This window comes from Scyliorhinus canicula, chromosome 3 (genome assembly GCF_902713615.1).
Source record: "Scyliorhinus canicula chromosome 3, sScyCan1.1, whole genome shotgun sequence".
Taxonomy (NCBI): domain Eukaryota; kingdom Metazoa; phylum Chordata; class Chondrichthyes; order Carcharhiniformes; family Scyliorhinidae; genus Scyliorhinus; species Scyliorhinus canicula.
In genome coordinates this window covers 210,493,748-210,511,361 of record NC_052148.1, presented here as the reverse complement: position 1 = coordinate 210,511,361, position 17,614 = coordinate 210,493,748, and the positions used below count along the sequence as shown (strand labels likewise).

General features: G+C 48.4%; 1 protein-coding gene across 3 annotated transcripts in view; it reads right to left on the bottom strand.

The window, feature by feature from the left end:
* The window catches only part of LOC119963269 (tolloid-like protein 1), a 484,046-nt gene that overhangs the window by 22,810 nt on the left and 443,622 nt on the right, over positions 1 to 17,614 (bottom strand). For all 3 annotated transcript variants that reach the window (XM_038792118.1, XM_038792119.1, XM_038792120.1), the window contains 2 exons: positions 12,719 to 12,846; positions 2,609 to 2,822 (listed from right to left, as the gene is read on the bottom strand). In XM_038792118.1, coding sequence (XP_038648046.1) covers positions 2,609 to 2,822; positions 12,719 to 12,846 — 342 coding nt within the window. The remainder of the gene's footprint in view (positions 1 to 2,608; positions 2,823 to 12,718; positions 12,847 to 17,614) is intronic.

Here is a 17,614-nt window from a genome sequence, read left to right as displayed (position 1 = left end):
ACCAATTATTAGTCAATGTACTTTGTCTATTATTCTTTTTGTCCACTGTTTATGTACTGTGTACAGTTTGGCCGCAGAAAATTACTTTTCACTGTACTTCGGTAAATGTGACAATAAATCAATCCATCAATCAATTTAGCACAGAATTGAATCAGAGAGGATCACAGTGCAGGAGGAGGATGTTCAGTCCATCATGTCTGCACCCACCCTCTGAAAGACCACCCTACCTAGGCTCCATCCCCCACACTATCCCTGTAACCCCACCTAGGGGCAATTTAGGATAGCCAGTCCACCTAACCTGCACATCTTTGGACTGTGGGAGGAAACCGGTGCACCCAAGGGAAACCCACGCAGACAGGGGAAGAATGTGCAAACTCCACATAGACAGTAACCCGAGGTCGGAATCAAACCCCGGTCCCTGGCGCTTTGAGGCAGCAGTGTTAACCATTATGCCACTGGGCCGCCCAAATTATACAATGGAAACATATTTTATGAAGAAATTTACTGATATATGACTAAATTAGCCCAAATAGTCTGTTTGAAAGGACATTCGAAAGGGCGAGCAGGAAAGAAAAGCACAGCTGTAGGAACAGAGGGTCCAGAGGAAACAGAAGCCAGCGAATCGTGCACCTTCTCAGCCCATTACAGCAAATGTGCAGAAACTGCCGGGATGAAATGGGGCTCCTGAGCCACACTGGGCGATGTTTAACATAGCCTTGACCAGCACAGTGCAGCACGGTAGCATTGTGGATAGCACAATTGCTTCACAGCTCCAGGGTCCCAGGTTCGATTCCGGCTTGGGTCACTATCTGTTCGGAGACTGCACATCCTCCCCGAGTGTGCGTGGGTTTCCTCCAGGTGCTCCGGTTTCCTCCCACAGTCCAAAGATGTGCAGGTTAGGTGGATTGGCCGTGATAAATTGCCCTTAGTGTCCAAAATTGCCCTTAGTGTTGGGTGGGGTTACTGGGTTATGGGGATAGGGTGGAGATGTTGCCCTTGGGTAGGGTGCTCTTTCCAAGAGCCGGCGCAGACTCGATGGGCCGAATGGCCTCCTTCTGCACTGTAACGTCTATGATAAAATTCTATGAAGCATGATGCAAACTATTGTCTTACGACATGAAAGGCTGACACAGAGAAAATCAGTAATAAATTGACAATAGTCAGTTGAAATGTGTTCCGACAAAAGGTCATTAACTCTAAACTTTAACTCTGGCCCAGACTGTCGCCACGATGGACAGACTTTCCGTTGTGGCGGGAATTCGAGAAATGGCCAAAATTCCCACATCCTGCCCCCGAACCCAGCATTTCCCATCTTTCTGGGGGCGAGACGTTCGCACATGCATGATTTGCAGAGGCAGTTGGTCATTTATTTAACCAACCGTCTCCACTGAAGTGAGATTTTGGGAAATAGGAGTGTGGAATCCAAAGTGTGCAGATTAGAACAGTAAGAGGTCAGAACTTGGTGAATTCACATGGATAGCTAGGAATATGGTCCCAGAAAACGTTTGGAAAAGGTAAGGCATCCTTTGGGATTGTTAGAAGTGAACATGATCATACATGGATTATTTCTTTAAACACAATACCAGAACATTGCTCGGCACAACATCGAGGGCCGAAGGGCCTGTTCTGTGCTGTACTGTTCTAATTCTAATTCTAACACAGAGGTAGGCCTTGCACCCCGCCTGCCTCTGCACCCGGCAGCCTATGCATTCGTCCCCAAGCCGCCTGCCCCAACCCCTGTTTCAGTTCGCTTCCCACCCCACACTGAACGGAAATCTGACCTACGAACGGACATCTGGCCTACGAACGGACATTTGCCCGCCATTCCCCGACTCGGCAAACCCGACATGGGGATGAGAAATCAGGCCTCTGTTTCTCGCTCCACAAATGAGATCAGACCTATTGAGTACTCACAGCATTTTCACTTTTTATTTCAGCTCTACCTAAAAGCATAACAGGTGCAGACGACAGCGGTGGGCACTTTTAACAACAGAAAACTCTCAAATACAGAGATTGATAATTGCTTTTCCATTCATTTTGAAATGGAATATTACAACTCACTCAAAAATTTTATAATGGACATACCATGGTTAAATATTGAGGCGTATAGTGCACTTTGGATTTACCATTGCTCACAAATAATAGTGTGGTCAGCAGTGAGATAAAGTTTGGTGTAACGTTTGTGATAGGGGCTGCAAATCCAATCACTACATTAAACATAATGGACCTGTGCTCATTTTATAAATAGCATACATCAAAATAGTAGACTATTAAACACCAAAATGTGTAATATTAAATGTCTGAAGTTCAGAAACACAGATGTTAAAGCAAGTGATGTGATCCCATTAATGGAGATAAGATAACACAACCCAACGATAATTAATAATGGCCACGCACAGTATGGAAAGCTAAGGCCATGTAGATGACAGAAATAAAAGGGACAGACATCTCTATGATCTCCCAAATTATTGCTATTTCTCACTCTACCTACGGTACATCTTCGATATTTGAGGGAAAGACATCTTTTATTGACTAAAACAACTAATCTTTATGAAGATGTCGCTGTAAAATCAAATGTCCTCAAGTTTCAGTGTCTAGCTAAACTTACCGGTGGAGTGAGTTGCCTGGAAACCTTTCCTCTGTACAGATGCATCTGAAACAAATCTGATAAACATTTTGTTTCCGGTGGAAATGACAGGAGCTGGACTGATGCTGCCACAGAATCGTCCCAGGATTGCAAATTTATCCGTCTCTCCATCAAACACTTCCAGATGATCATAAGCACATTCCTGGTGTTGTTCGATCTCAAATTCATTAAAAGCCTAGGAAGAAAAACACAATTGACTGTGAAATGGTTTCTCCTGACATACTTGTATTGCACAATAATAATGCTTATCAAAAACTAGATCAATCACCACGAGGGGAAATTAGTTGGGACTTGACAGTCAGGAAGACTTCAGCAAAATGTTGGAGATTTTATTCAATTTGATGTTTTAGTTTCACGATGGACTCAAGCAGTGAATTGAAGACCTTGATCATAAAATAAGCAATATGCTGCTTTGCATGTAAGTGTGTGACCTAATCTCCAAAGAGCAAGATTCTAAAGGCTGAACTTAATGCAATTCGTCATGGCGGGAACCCTGACAGCACTTCATCACAGGAGAGAGCCCAAGTCGGTATCCCAATGACAGGAAAACCTTCCACGGTTAAGTAGGAAGGCAGAAGAGGCTGATGTGGGATTCTCAGTCACTGGTGGCAGGATGTCCATTAGGCTAATTAATAAGTCAACTAGTGCCCGCTGTTCCTCAAACCTCAGCAAGTTAGTAGTATACCTCAGGCATTATAGGGGTTGCATGGCTTCCCCACCCCCTCGAAAGATTGCCCAGCAAATAGCGGTCTCCTGGGCTGGGGGTCCTTCTTTATCAAGCACCTTTCCAATGGGCCATCCCGAACATTCTCTGACCAGTTAACGAGGTCCTCCATCACCCCCACAAATCCAGTCCCAAACATGAATATTAAACTTCACGTTTTATCAGGCAAACTACTAATCTATAATATTGAAGACACTGTCCAGTATGTGATTTCAGATAGCCTCATGTTCTGAGGCATCTTGTAGAATGACATACTAAGATAGTACAGATGTAATCATAGAATTTACAGTGCAGAAGCAGGCCATTCGGCCCATCGAGTCTGCACCGGCTCTTGGAAAGAGCACCCTACCCAAGGTCAACACCTCCACCCTATCCCCATAACCCAGTAACCCCACCCAACACTAAGGGCAATTTACCATGGCCAATCCACCTAACCTGCACATCTTTGGACTGTGGGAGGAAACCAGAGCACCCGGAGGAAACCCACGCACACACGGGGTGGATGTGCAGACTCCGCACAGACAGTGACCCAAGCCGGAACCGAACCTGGGACCCTGGAGCTGTGAAGCAATTACGCTATCCACAATGCTACCGTGCTGCTGATGTATGTCCTAACTATAGACATGTTTCCCATCAGGTAGCGGGCATCCATCACGTAGCTTATTAATAGTCAGCTTCCCAGTTATTTTCCACACAGCACAATATCCTGCTCAACAAACAGATAAGTAGTGAGCAGGCTGCGTACTTTAACCTTTATATCACAACTCAATGAAACCTCTTTGAGCATCATCTGTGGTGAATCAATGATCTTTTGGATTTTAAAAGTTCAAGATTCAATCACTGTCCTTCAAACATGGTGGTATGCAAGGCAGTTATCATTCTAGTGGGAGGTTGGTTAGCTCAGTTGGCTGGATGTCTGGTTTATGATGCAAAGGAATGCCAATAGCATGTGTTCAATTCCCACACCAGCTTAGGTTACCATGAAGGCCCTGCTTTTTCAATCTTGTCCCTCACTTGGGGTGTGGTGACCCTCAGGTTAAATCCCTACTAGTCAGCTCTCAAAGGGGAGAGCAACCTATGGTCCTCTGGGACTAAGGCGACTTTTATTGTTCTCGTTGATATCACACTCCACATCACAAATCCTTTACCTCAACTATCAACCTCAGATCATGACCAAATCCCTCAGCTCTGCAATTGAATGAGGGGTGGATTAATAAACAAATGATCGCCACTATAAAAAATGAAACTCTCTGAAGCTCTAATTTTCCTGTTCCTGTACCTTGGTGACTGCCTGGACAAGTTGAATACAAGAAAATTGAGGGGGAAGAAAGCCACATCCCGCATGAAGGTGTCTGATTTTCAGTCCATTCATTTAAGTATGTTGAAAATCAAATGGGTTCCATTGTGGATATCCCATTTGCTTTCTTAGTGCTCACTGTGCCCAGGCTAATGAAGGATCCCAGGAGCAGAAACCAAAAATGTTCCTGGAAAGTGTTTGGGAAGTAAAGCAATGATCAATCTTCAGCTTGTAATCTTTGTGGTGTTGCTTTGACAGTGTTATGCAGTTTCCTCCTATTACCATATTTATTACGCAGAAAGCTATCATTTAATTGTATTAAAAGTGGCAGGAACAGGTAGGCCATATAGTTTACTGATATTATAGATGAGATAGCCAACCATGCTTTTAAAAAATGCTATAGAACACTGCAAGTTGGCTGTCCTGTGGTAACCTAGGAGAGTGTGCTATTTTCCTTGTGGTTTATAACATAGCTGGAAAGATACAGACCAACCAGTCAATGAAACTAAATGTATAATTGTTTCCATAGGCTGATGTCATTCAATGACTTGCTTTTATTGTTCCAAAATGATGCTCATCATTATTCAGCAAGGGATATATGAGATGGACAACACGAGACAAATGAAAATAGAAAATTCTGAAAGGCTAAGTGAAGCAGATGAAATGGGACAAGGCTCGTGCAGAGTATAAACACCAGCATAGGTGGAGTGGGCTGAATGTTTTGCTCCTGTGCCGTATAATCTGTGCAATTCTACATAATACAACAGCGCTCAGTTCCCATTTAGGCAAACATCACCTATAGGGTCTCAAGCCACTTAGAAAGTAGACTTGAACATGCATTTAAAGGTCAGTATCTTCTTTGCAGTTTTCGTGAATCTGATAGATAAATATTTGATGCAGTAGAAGGTACTGGGTTATGGGAAGAACATGGAGTAATAGGACTTATTTAGGATGGTTCCAGCAGAGAACCAGGCACAATGGGGTAGATCTTCATATCTGTCACCTGTGCAGTAATATGGTTGAGTGGATTATTGGCCACCCTTTATTGAGCTCATCCAATTACTGCTCAACAATAAAGTTGGAAATACCTCAAGCGTTTGTGATTCTGCAGTATTTAAACATTACTTTCTGAAAGAGGTAATTGTTATTTATATTTTGTGACCCTTGTGAGAATTTTCTCAGCACTTGGGTTTAAGTACAAGAACCTGAATATTTTATATTTGGTGCTGTAACTAGTAGGTAAACTTTCACAGCTGGTGACCAGAGTGGTCCTTATGTTTAAATTAAATATTCTCAATTTAGCCCAGAGGCTAATCCAAATGTTTTCTGCACTTAAAATAATGAGAAAATTAAGCTTTCTTGCTAAATGGTGCTGAAGTGTTCTCCAAATCCTTTATTTTTCGAAATCTAACTACTCACTCATAGTTCAGCAATTTCGTATCCAGGATTTAGCCTGAAGTCATATTTACAAATAGAGTAACTCATGCATCTGCAAGTTGATTTGCAATAACAAATGGATATTCTCATCTTGTGATTATAAGGTGCGATCGAACCAAATGGGACCCATGTCCCATAGCAAGCACGTTTAGCCACGTGTTTCACGGCACCCTGAGAGCCGGGAAACACAACACTATCTAACGTGACTCCGGTTAGATGCAGGCCCATACTGGGGAACGTGTGGCCGAGGCCATGCTTAGTCCTGTTTTCTGCACTAAGAAATCCCGCTCGCTGAAACTCCTCAATGCAAGGAGAGATTGGGACGCCATTTTTAAATGACATTCTGATCTCTTGAACCCCTGTGCGTGACTCCCGGACCCCCACAAAACCCCATTTCAGCTATAAGGGGTCCTTGCACCCCCCCCCCCCCCCCCCCACGTCACCTCACATGCACAGGGCACCCCCAGGCCCAATCACCGGCAAGCAAAAAATACCAGCTTGTCACATTAGCAATGCCATCTGGCACCCTGGCAGTGCCAATTCTGACACCTGAGTGGCACTGCTAAGGTGCCAGGCCAGCACCAGCAGTGCCAGGGTGCAACCCTGCCAGAGGACAAGTACCTTGAAAAGAGTGTTTAGGCTCTGGAATGGTGAGCAGGGAGGAAATAAAGAGGTGTTATGCCTACTGTGATTGAATGGTAAGGTGTCGTGGGAAGAGGGTGAGGTGTTGGGGTTGATGAGGAGTGGGCCAGGGTATCCCGAAAGAGAAGGGTCCCTGCGAAATGCTGACAAGGGGAGTGAGGTGAAGATGGGTTTGGTGGTGGCATTATGCTGGAGTCAACGGAACTGGAGGAGGACGATTCTTTGAATGCGGTGGCTGGTGAGGTGAAAACTGAGAACAAAGACCCTATCCAGGTCCTGAGAGGGAGGGAAAGGGATGAGCGCAAAGGTGCAGGAGATGGGTCACACAGTTGAGAGCCCTGTCGACCACAGTGGGTGGGAATCATGATTAAGGAAGAATGAAGACCTGTCAGCAGCACTGTTCTGGAAAGTGGCACTTGGAAATTTTCAGGATCCATTCGCCCTGGGCGCAGATCCTGTCATGGCCACTTTACTTTCGCGAGAGGGCCATAACGAGATTTGCGACAGTGAAATCTCATCTCCCAGCACCCCGCTGTTGGCGACGTAAACAGATTCATGCCCAGCGAGGGAGTGAATCTAAGCAGGCGGCCACAAGGGAGCTAACACAGGTAAGGGACAGGAACAGTACATTCGTCACAGTTCCAGATGAGACTGGGGGACTGTACACCTCCGAGCCCCCGAGGGGAACGCGAAGATGAAACAATTCCTGGGCAGGCTGGACATACCAGCGGTGAGAGAGGAAAAGAGAGAGGCACTGGAGGAGGTCATGGAGAGCATTAACTCCATGCAGTCAGAGTAGGCAGCGGGACTGGACAGGTTCCCAGTGGGATTATACAAGACGTTTGCGGCAGGACCGGCCTTACACCTGCAGGAGATGTTCAACGACTCACTGTCGAGGGTGTCCTGTCACTCACTCTGGCACAGGCCTCATTATCATTTTTCCACAAAAAGGACAAGGACCCGACGGAGCGTTTGGTCACATAAACACATCACGCTACAGAACACTGATGCCAAAGTCCAAGGCTCTGGCAAGGTGACTGGAGAGTTGGTTTCTAGAAGTAATCACAGAAAATCAGATCAGGTTTGCCAAGGGCAGACAGCTAACGGTGAACATCAGATGCCTACTGAAACGTGATCATGACCCCATGCGGGGAGGTGGTGAGCTGATCAGAAGTCATCAGCTCCCTGAATGCAGAGAAAGCCTTTGACAGAGTCGAATGGAGGTACTGGAATGTTTTGGGTTTGGGTCAGGGTTCACCTCGTGGGTGAAACTGCTGTCCAGCGCTCCCATTGCGACCATACAGACGAACACCACCAGCTCTGGCTACTACAGAGGCACGAGGCAGGGAAGCCCATTGACCCCGTAGCTATTCGCCCTGGCAATTGAGCCACTGGCTATCGCTCTCAGATCAGTGAAGGGATGGAGAGGTATCTAGAGGGTAGACAGAGGGCACAGATTCTCACTCTATGCAGATGACCTGCTCCTCTAAGTTGCAAACCCCCAGCCAGCATGGGAAAGATAATGGAATACTTGAGGGAGTTCTGAATCTTCTCGGGATACAAACTTAACCTGAGCAAAAGCGAAATCTTCCTGGTGAACCTCCAGTGGTGAAGAGAGGAGCTGGGAATGCTGCCTTTCAAACTGGCCCAAACCAAGTTCCGATACCTGGGGGTCCAGATAGCTCATGACTGGGCACAGCACAATAAGTGGAAGCTGTCTCGCCTAGTGGAGAAGATAAAGAGAGACATGCGGAGGTGGGACTCGTTCCCGCTCTCCCTGGCAGGAAGAGTGCAGACAAGAAAAATGAACGTGTTGCCAAGATTCCTGTTCCTCTTCATCCCCAAAGTCTTCTTCACCAAGGTGGATAAGTTAATCATGGCGTTTGTGTGGGCTGGAAAGAACCCCAAGAGCAACAAAAGCATCCTACAAAGAAGGCGGAACATGGGAGGCTTGGACCCTGCTGAACTATTCTACCATTCTGGGTAGCAAACACAGAAGGGGGTGTCGGGGTGGCTGGGAGACCCGGATGCGGAATGGGTGTTGATTGAGAAGACCTGCTGTATTGGATCATCCCTCCGCGCACTATCCATTGCCTCACACCCATTCCCCCGAGACAAGTACTCGAGGAGCCCGGTGGTGGTGGCTACCCTAAGGACCTGGAATTAGCTCAGACACCACTTCAAGAAATTTGGTAACATGTCTGCTGTGGTCCCCTTCTGCAGAAACCTTAGATGCATCCATCGAAAATAAATGCTATCTATTAAACGTGGAGAAAGGACAAAGGGGTGCAGACAGTAAGAAACCTGCACGTCGAGGGTAGAATAGCGACCGTGGCGGACCTAACAGTGAAAAACCAGCTCCCGAAAGGGAATGAGCTCCGATACTTACATCTACGGGACTTCCTCCACAAGGAGACTGCAACATTCCCCCAGCTATCCGGACACATCCTACCAGGCAGAATGTTAGTGACGGACAGGTTGGGGTGGTTAAATGTGCCAACATATACGGGCAAATGTTAGAATATGTAAGGACCCTACTGCACGAGATACAGGAAAGAAGGGAGGAGGAATTGGGCATGAAGTTAGGGGGAGGACTCTGGATTGAGACACTAATAAGGTGAACTCACCGCCTGAGCCTAACGCAGCTAAAGGTGGGGCACAGGGCGCACTTGACTAGGACACTAATGAGCAGGTTCTTCCCAGAGGTGAAAGATAAATGTGAGCGGTGCCGGGGAGGTCCGGCCATCCTTGTTGGGTTTCAGACCACCTTTTTCGAGGCCATGTCCAAGTTCGTAGGGGTGAGCATGGAGCCATGTCCTTTAGTGGCAGCCTTCAGGATGTCGGAGGAGCCAGAGCTCTTCATGGGGAAAGGGGCTGACGCCCTGGCCTTCGCCTCTCTGATTGTCCAGGGGAGACTCCTGCTCGGATGGAAGTTGGCAGCGCAGGCAGCCAAGGCCGCAGACTGGCTGTCCGACCTAGCGGAATTCCTGAAACTGGAGAAAATAACATTCGCCATTGGGGGGTCGGAGGAAGGCTTCCTCTACACACGGAGGAAATTCATCAGCCAAGACCTGTTTTTGACCAGCAACTCGGAGAGGGTGGGGGGGGGGGGTTAATCTAGATTGTTGGAAGATGGGAAGAGAGGTGGGAGGGGTGGTGGAGAGGAGGTAGCACCCAACACACAGGGGAAGCGATATGTGTACTCTGCAATTGGGGCATGGGACCCACGGGCAGCACTACAGAAGCAAACCCCAAAAGAAAGGCAAGTTCTCCAGATGAGACCTCACCATCCTTGGTGGGCCTTGCCCTAGTGTACTGCGTGCTGGGGACTAAAACCAACCCCCCCCCCCCCCCCCCCCAGCCCCCATAGGTGACATCAGAGTTTTTTTCTTTTCTTCAAACCATAAAGTTACCACGCCCGTCACGATCTGCTAATAAAGACCACGCCAGCAAAATGTACAGCACAAGTGTATATTTAACTGCATAGTGTCTAGAATGAGTTCAAAAATGTATAATACCTATTTCTGTTACCCATTCTTTTTCTGTTTTTTGCTATTATTATGACTTCTGTGTTGTTTTTATTTCCCTTGGCAGATGCTATTGTATAGTTGGACTATGTGTGTGATGTCTGTCTGTCATAAAATGAAAATCTTTCAATAAAAATATTGTTTAAAAAGTAAAAACATAATGACGGCTGATCCTTCCTGATCATGCGGTACAAACTGCAAAGGAACAATTTGATGCTGAATTGATAACATTTCTTTTTTTAGAATTATAGTTTCTAGTTTTAGCAGCAGACTAGAGATTAAGATGCACCTCATATTAATAACTGAAAGTAGTAAAATACAACATACTGTTAATACCACATTTTGAATCCCTTACAGAAAACCCATTTAACCTAATTCCATGTGGCATCCAGCCAAATCAATAGTGGTTTGCACTCTATACTAATAGCTGCCCTTGAAAAGGAGTTCCACAACCAAATTCTGAATTTCAACAGCACGTGAAAATTGCTTGCAGAAAGTATTTGATCGGAACCAAGAGTTGAGTGCATTATTTTGTCTGGATTAAGAAATATACATTAATCCTCAAGTACTCAAAACAAGTGTTGATTCCAACTCATACGATGAGGCAAAAATTTACAAATCACTTAAATATAGTTAAACATATTTTATATTCCAAAGAAATATACATCAATTAGATCCAGTTTTGGACAAGATCAGTAAATATCATCAAATACCCCTGGACCATACATGGTATGAGTTTATGCACAGAGTAAAGCTATTTACACTCTCCCAGTGATGAAAGGTACTTCTCAGTTTACATTAATTGGGGAGGGAAACCTCTGTTTGCTCCAGTTTGTCATTTTAAGCTCCCAATACCACAAGATAAATTTGCCATGTGGTTCTTTCAACCTCGTGCTGCAACTTCAGTTCTTTCTTATTTTGAAAATACCAAAGCGTGAATATGCTGTTTAGTGTTTTATAGATTAAACAGAATCAACAGAAAGTACAAAGTTTTATGGTATTTCCATTTGTTATTAATGTCAATGGCTGTATGGCAGTTCATAGTTGACTTGCCAAAATGCTGTCCTCTGCGGTTTTGCATAATGGAAAAGCTAAATAAGCCTTTTTGATTCAGAAACATTTATTCTCATTTTTAATTGGTGGCATTAATGGCGGCACACCAGCAAGTTTTTGGATGTGAAGACTGCCAATTCTAACTGCAGGGTTACAATCAGATAAATCCAGATTCATTACCTGGCTAATGGGTGGAGTGGTAATTTGGTGGCAGAAAAATGTAGCCAAAACCCTGTGGGAGAGAGATTCTTGTGCGATCAGGATCAGGGAAAGTTGGGATTGAGGAGGCTCAAAGCTTCCTTGCCACATCTGGAGGGAGCACTCCTACAGAGATAATTTGCGGTAATTTTTGGGGTCTTACCGCAGGCTCTTCTGGCCTTTTGGTTTCTCCTGCAGTGTTTCTCCCACCATGCACAGGTAGTTTGGGGTTTCCCGGTCTTTGATTTGAATATTGTATTGCGGTGCCAATGACACCATCAAGCTGTGACTTATGAACATTAAATCGGCCCCACCTGTCTTTTCAGGAAACCTTGTAGTAGGCATGATTCACTATCTTAAAAGTTACTGGGCGAGATTCTCCGCAAATGCGGAGAATCGTAAAGGCTGCCGTGGGACAGGCCGTGACCCACGGCAGACGTCACGTCCACTTCCGGGGCCGATTCTCCCCCCCCGGGCGGGGATAGGAGCGCGGCCCCGTGCGTCATGGCGGCGCGGCCTTGACGACGGTTGTAAAGGCCGCACGTCAAGCGTCACGACGGCTGACGAGGCCGATGACGTCGGCCACGCATGCGCAGGTTGGACATCGCCAACCCGCACATGCGCAGTTGGCGTCTTTTCCCTCAGCCGCCCCACAAGACGTGGCGGCTTGATCTTGCGGGGCGGCGGAGGGAAAAGAGTGCGTCCGTTACGGACCAACGGCCTGCGATTGGTGGGCACCGATCGCGGGCCTATGCCCCCCCTTGGCACGGCCATGGTACTGCCGTGCCAATCGGGCCCCCAGATGCCTCAAACGGGCATCTGGCGCCCGTTTCACGACGGCAGCAAGCAGGTGTGTTTGCTGCCGTGTTGAAACGGGCGAGCGGCGATTCGTGGCGTGGGTTGGGTGTGAATAGCGGGAGGGCGTGAAAAATGTCGGGAGGCCCTGCCGTTATTCTCCCACCCTGCGTGGGGGGGCGGAGAATCGCGCCCACTATCTCTGGAAATGGTTTCAGTTTTAACCCCTTCCCACCCACCTTCTCAGTGAGAGATGTAAAATTCCACTCATTACACAATTGAAGCATGTATGGTTCGCCCAGCCATGAAGTCTAATATATACAATCAGTCCCTGTAATCAGTGGTAATATTGAAAGAAGTGTAGTTGGCAGAAGTATCTTTAATAATCAAAAACTTACTATCTTCACTCTGTGACCTGGAGTTGCTAAGATCTCCCATGTACATTCTTTGCGACTAGGGTATTTATCTGGCCAATTGGGACTGGTGATGATACCAGTGGCACTGTAGATCTTGTGTTCACATTCAGCTGAGATGGAAAGTAACAAGAGCAATTATTTCACGAGCATAGCGACAATATAGCTATGGTCACATTATATTCATAAGCAGGAAGAATTTATTCACAAAGGCACTGTAAAAGGTTAAAATATAAATGGCAAAAATAAGTCATTCATTATCAAAATCTAAAGAATATTTTCCAATGTCATGGGAGAAAATATTTAATAAGAAGCACTAGATTGACATAACCACATTTAATTTGTTATTTTAAACAATTGTATTTTTGCCTATGCTGTATGGCAAACAAATACACTAATTAAGAGTAGGTCACTTGGCCCCTCGAGCCTGCACCGCCATTCAATTAGATCATGGTTGATCTGATTGTAACCTCAACTCTACATTCCTGTCTATCCCCAATGTCCCCAATAACCGTTCACCCCCTTGCTAATCACAAACTTCTCTACCGCTGCCTTAAAAAGACTCAAAGACTCGGTTTCCACCACCTTTTGAGGAAATAGAAGTCCAAGGGCTCACAACCCTCAAGTAAAAACCTTCATCTCTCTGTGATGAATGACCCCGTTATTTCATACAAGCATAAAAGAACGGAAACGGTTTCAAAGAACTGAAAATATGCTAAATTTCAAATTCAATAGCCGCATTTCTTTGAAAGTATAATGTTTGGGTCAATGAATATTAGTCCACAAATGATGAATGTGTTTATATCCATGCTAGCTTAATAGAAATGCGAATGACTTCATGAAAATACTGAATAAAGAATTTGTAGACTAATATTTGAATAACCCAACTGCGAGGCATTCAACTATCCCTGGTTTATTTCTTTTGACATTATAGCCGAGCAATGGATTTACTCAGGGTGTGTTACTTGAAAATGGGAGTATATTCAAATAGGTTTAGGTGAACATCAATGCCATCTTATATTTGTGGTCTTAGGATAAATTTCATTCCCTTTATGGTTTAGTCCACCTCAATTGCATTGTGCCAAAGAGAAAGAGGACTTCCATAAATTTTATCCCACAGGCCACATGTGTAACCAGAGGTAATACTAAAGCCAGCCTACCTCCTGACAGGAGCTTGCAAACATTTAATGAGTGTAGCAATTAAATGTAAAAATAGGTCAGTCTAGGCTACTCTGTATTTTCTATCTTCTGAGCTGACCTTACTCGTATCATTAGAAACCAGGGCGGGATTCTCCGACCCCCCGCCGGGTCGGAGAATCGCCAGGGGCCGGCGTGAATCCCGCCCCTGCCGTCTCCCGAAGTCTCCGGCACCAGAGATTCGGTGGGGGCGGGAATCGCGGCGCGCCGGTCGGTGGGGCCCCCCCCGCGGTTTCTGCGGCTCGCGATGGGCAGAAGTCGCACTGCTGTCATGCCGGTCCTGCCGGCGGGAATCAAACCACCTACCTTACCGGCGGGACCAGGCGGCGCGCGGGCGGGCTCCGGGGTCCTGAGGCGGGCGCGGGGGGATTTGGCCCCGGGGGAGGTGCCCCCACGGTGGCCTGGCCCGCGATTGGGGCCCACCGATGGGCGGGCGGGCCTGTGCCGTGGGGGCACTCTTTTCCTTCCGCGTTCGCCATCGTCTTCACGATGGCAGACGCAGAAGTGACCCCCTCCCCTGAGCATGCGCGGGGATGAAGATAGCAGCTGCTGACACTCCGGCACACGCTCGGACTTCCGCTGGCCGGCGAAATCCCTTCGGCCCCGGCTGGCGTGGCACCAAAGGCCTTTCCCGCCGGCCGGCGGGGCGCCAACCACTCCAGCGCGGGCCTAGCCCCTCAAAATTAGAGCTTGGCCCCTAAAGGTGCGGAGAAATCTGCACCTTTGTCACGGCCCGATGCCGGAGTGGTTCACGTAACTCCATCCTGCCGGAACCCCCCCGCCCCGTTGGGTAGGGGAGAATCCCGGCCCAGATGTGCAAGGTAGGTGAATTGGCCATGCTAAATTGCCCCATAATTGGAAAAAGAATTGGATACATTAAGTTTTTAAAAAATATATTGGAGACCAAAAGGCTCTGACTGCATCAATAAAAATACATTACTCTTCTGCTTAAGCCTGAATCTGGGATCCCTGCAAAACCATCCATCAGTAGGGATCCATATAGACCAGGCCATAGCACCTTATTTCATTGGATGTTTGCATGCTGGATTGCCCACGAGCATAGCCTTTACAAAAACAGAAAATAGTGGGCAATTTCAGCAGGCCTGGCAGCATCCGTGAAGAGGGAGCAGAACTAATGTTTTGAGTCTGGATAACTCTTTGCCAAAGCATAGGCATTATAATGTGAGAGGCTGTGAATAACCTTGCCCACTTTACTTTAGTACAAACCTGAAATCAGTGACAGGCACAAGCCCAGTTGCACATTGGGTGAAAGTTCTGGGAAGGCAGCAATTAGACATACAGAGCTGGATTTTCATGGCACTGGGCAGACTCAGTGGAGGGATGAAAATAGTGCCTGGTCAAATTCCTCATTAAATGTATTATTGGCTGAGAGACACGTGTTGACGCCGGCATCAACGGGCCTCTGGGCCCAGGCATTCACCCCTTCCTCGGGGGTTAGAACGGCGCCGGAGTGCTGCTCTGGCGCCGAAAGCCGACCCACCACAGCCGGCCTGGGTAAGCGCATGCTCCCGCTACGGTTGGCGTGGGTTCACGCATATGCACCACGGCCGTCTCCGTGCCGGCCCCCAGGCAATATGGCCGAGCACTAAGGGGCTCGGCGCGGAGGAACATAGGCGCCCCCAGAATGAGCCCGCCCGCCGATCGGTTGCCCCAGATCGCGGGCTTGGCCACCGTGGAGGCACCCCCCTGGAGTCAGCTCCCACTGCCCCCCACCAGGACGCCACTGAACACCAAGGTAAGCTGCTCGAGCCAACACACCCACCCATTTCCCATATTCCCCACGCTTTTCCCCATAGAATCACGACAGTGCAGGAGGCGGCCATTCAGACCATTGTGTCAGCACTGGCCCTCTGAAAGAGCACCCCACCTAGAACGCCGAGGTCCCGCCGGGTAGGACAATACGCAAATGACGCCGGAGGGACTCAGCCCATCGAGCGCAGAGAACCGCTGGGGGAACGCTTTCAACAGGCGCCCGGCCGGTAGGGGGCACTATTTCCACAGTGCAGCTCCGCAGTCTGAGTCCGCCATGGAGCACGGCACATTCCCACGAGGCTGCTACCGTGCGCATGCGGGGCCTCTGACCCGGACGTGCGGGGGGCCGAATCTGCAGCTGGAGCTGTGAGCTTCATGACAGCTCCCTGCTAGCCCCATGACGGCTCCCTGCTAGCCCCACGATGGCTCCCTGCTAGCCCCACGACGGCTCCCTGCTAGCCCCACGACGGCTCCCTGCTAGCCCCACGGCAGCTCCCTGCTAGCGCCATGACGGCTCCCTGCTAGCCCCACGATGGCTCCCTGCTAGCCCCATGATGGCTCCCTGCTAGCCCCACGATGGCTCCGTGCTAGCCGCACGGCGGCCCCCTGCTAGCCCCACGATGGCTCCCTGCCAGCCCCATGGCGGCTCCCTGCTAGCACCATGGCGCCTCCCTGCTAGCCCCATGACGGCTTCCTGCTAGCCCCACGATGGCTCCCTGCTAGCCCCACGATGGCTCCCTGCTAGCCCCACGATGGCTCCCTGCTAGCCCCACGACGGCTCCCTGCTCGACCCACGGCGGCTCCCTGCTAGCACCACGGCGGCTCCCTGCTAGCCCCATGGAGGCTCCCTGCTAGCCCCACGGCAGCTCCCTGCTAGCCCCACGGCGGCTCCCTGCTAGCCCCACGACGGCTCTCTGCTAGCCCCATGACGGCTTCCTGCTAGCCCCACGGCGGCTCCCTGCTAGCCCCACGGCGGCTCCCTGCTAGCCCCACGACGGCTCCCTGCTAGCCCCACGACGGCTCCCTGCTAGCCCCACGACGGCTCCCTGCTAACCCCACGACGGCTCCCTGCTAGCCCCACGACGGCTCCCTGCTAGCCCCATGATGGCTCCCTGCTAGCCCCACGACGGTTCCCTGCTCGCCCCCTGCAGGGCTGTGAATATGTTGGCCTTTTGACACCAGTTTTTCTGGCATAAAGGCCACAGTTTTCCCGATGGCATAGTGGACATAGTCCCTGAAACGGAGAATCCAGCCCCTGTTTTCTGCCAGCAAGCCAATCTTCTATCCAAGCTGAAATGTTATCCCTACACCGTGAGTTTTTATTTTCCTTTGTGTGGCACTATATCAAATGCCTTCTGGAAATCCAAGTACAACTCAACCACGGGGTCCCCTTTATCCACGACACATGTTGCACCTTCAAAGAGCTCTAATAAATTGGTTACACATGATTTCCCTTGCACAAAATCATGCTGACTCTTTCTGAATAACTTGAGTTTTTCTAAGCGCCCAGCTATAACCTCCTTAAATGATCGATTCTCACACCTTCCCATGTCACGCTCACTGACTATCCATAGAATCGCTACAGCTAGAAGGCGGCCATTCGGCCCATTGAGTCTGCACCAACTCTCTGAAAGAGCACTCCATCTAGGCCCACTTCCCCTCCCTATCCCTGTAACCCCTGCACATTGATTATGGCCAATCCACCTGACCTGCACATCTTTGCACTGTGGGAGGAAACCGGAGCACCCGATTTTCTGCTTCCCTCCCTTCTTTCTAATAATCTTTATTGTCACAAGTAAGCTTACATTAACACTGCAATGAAGCTACTGTGAAAAGCCCCTGGTTGTCACATTCCGGTGCCTGTTCGGGTACACAGAGGGAGAATTTGGAATGTCCAATTTACCTAACAAG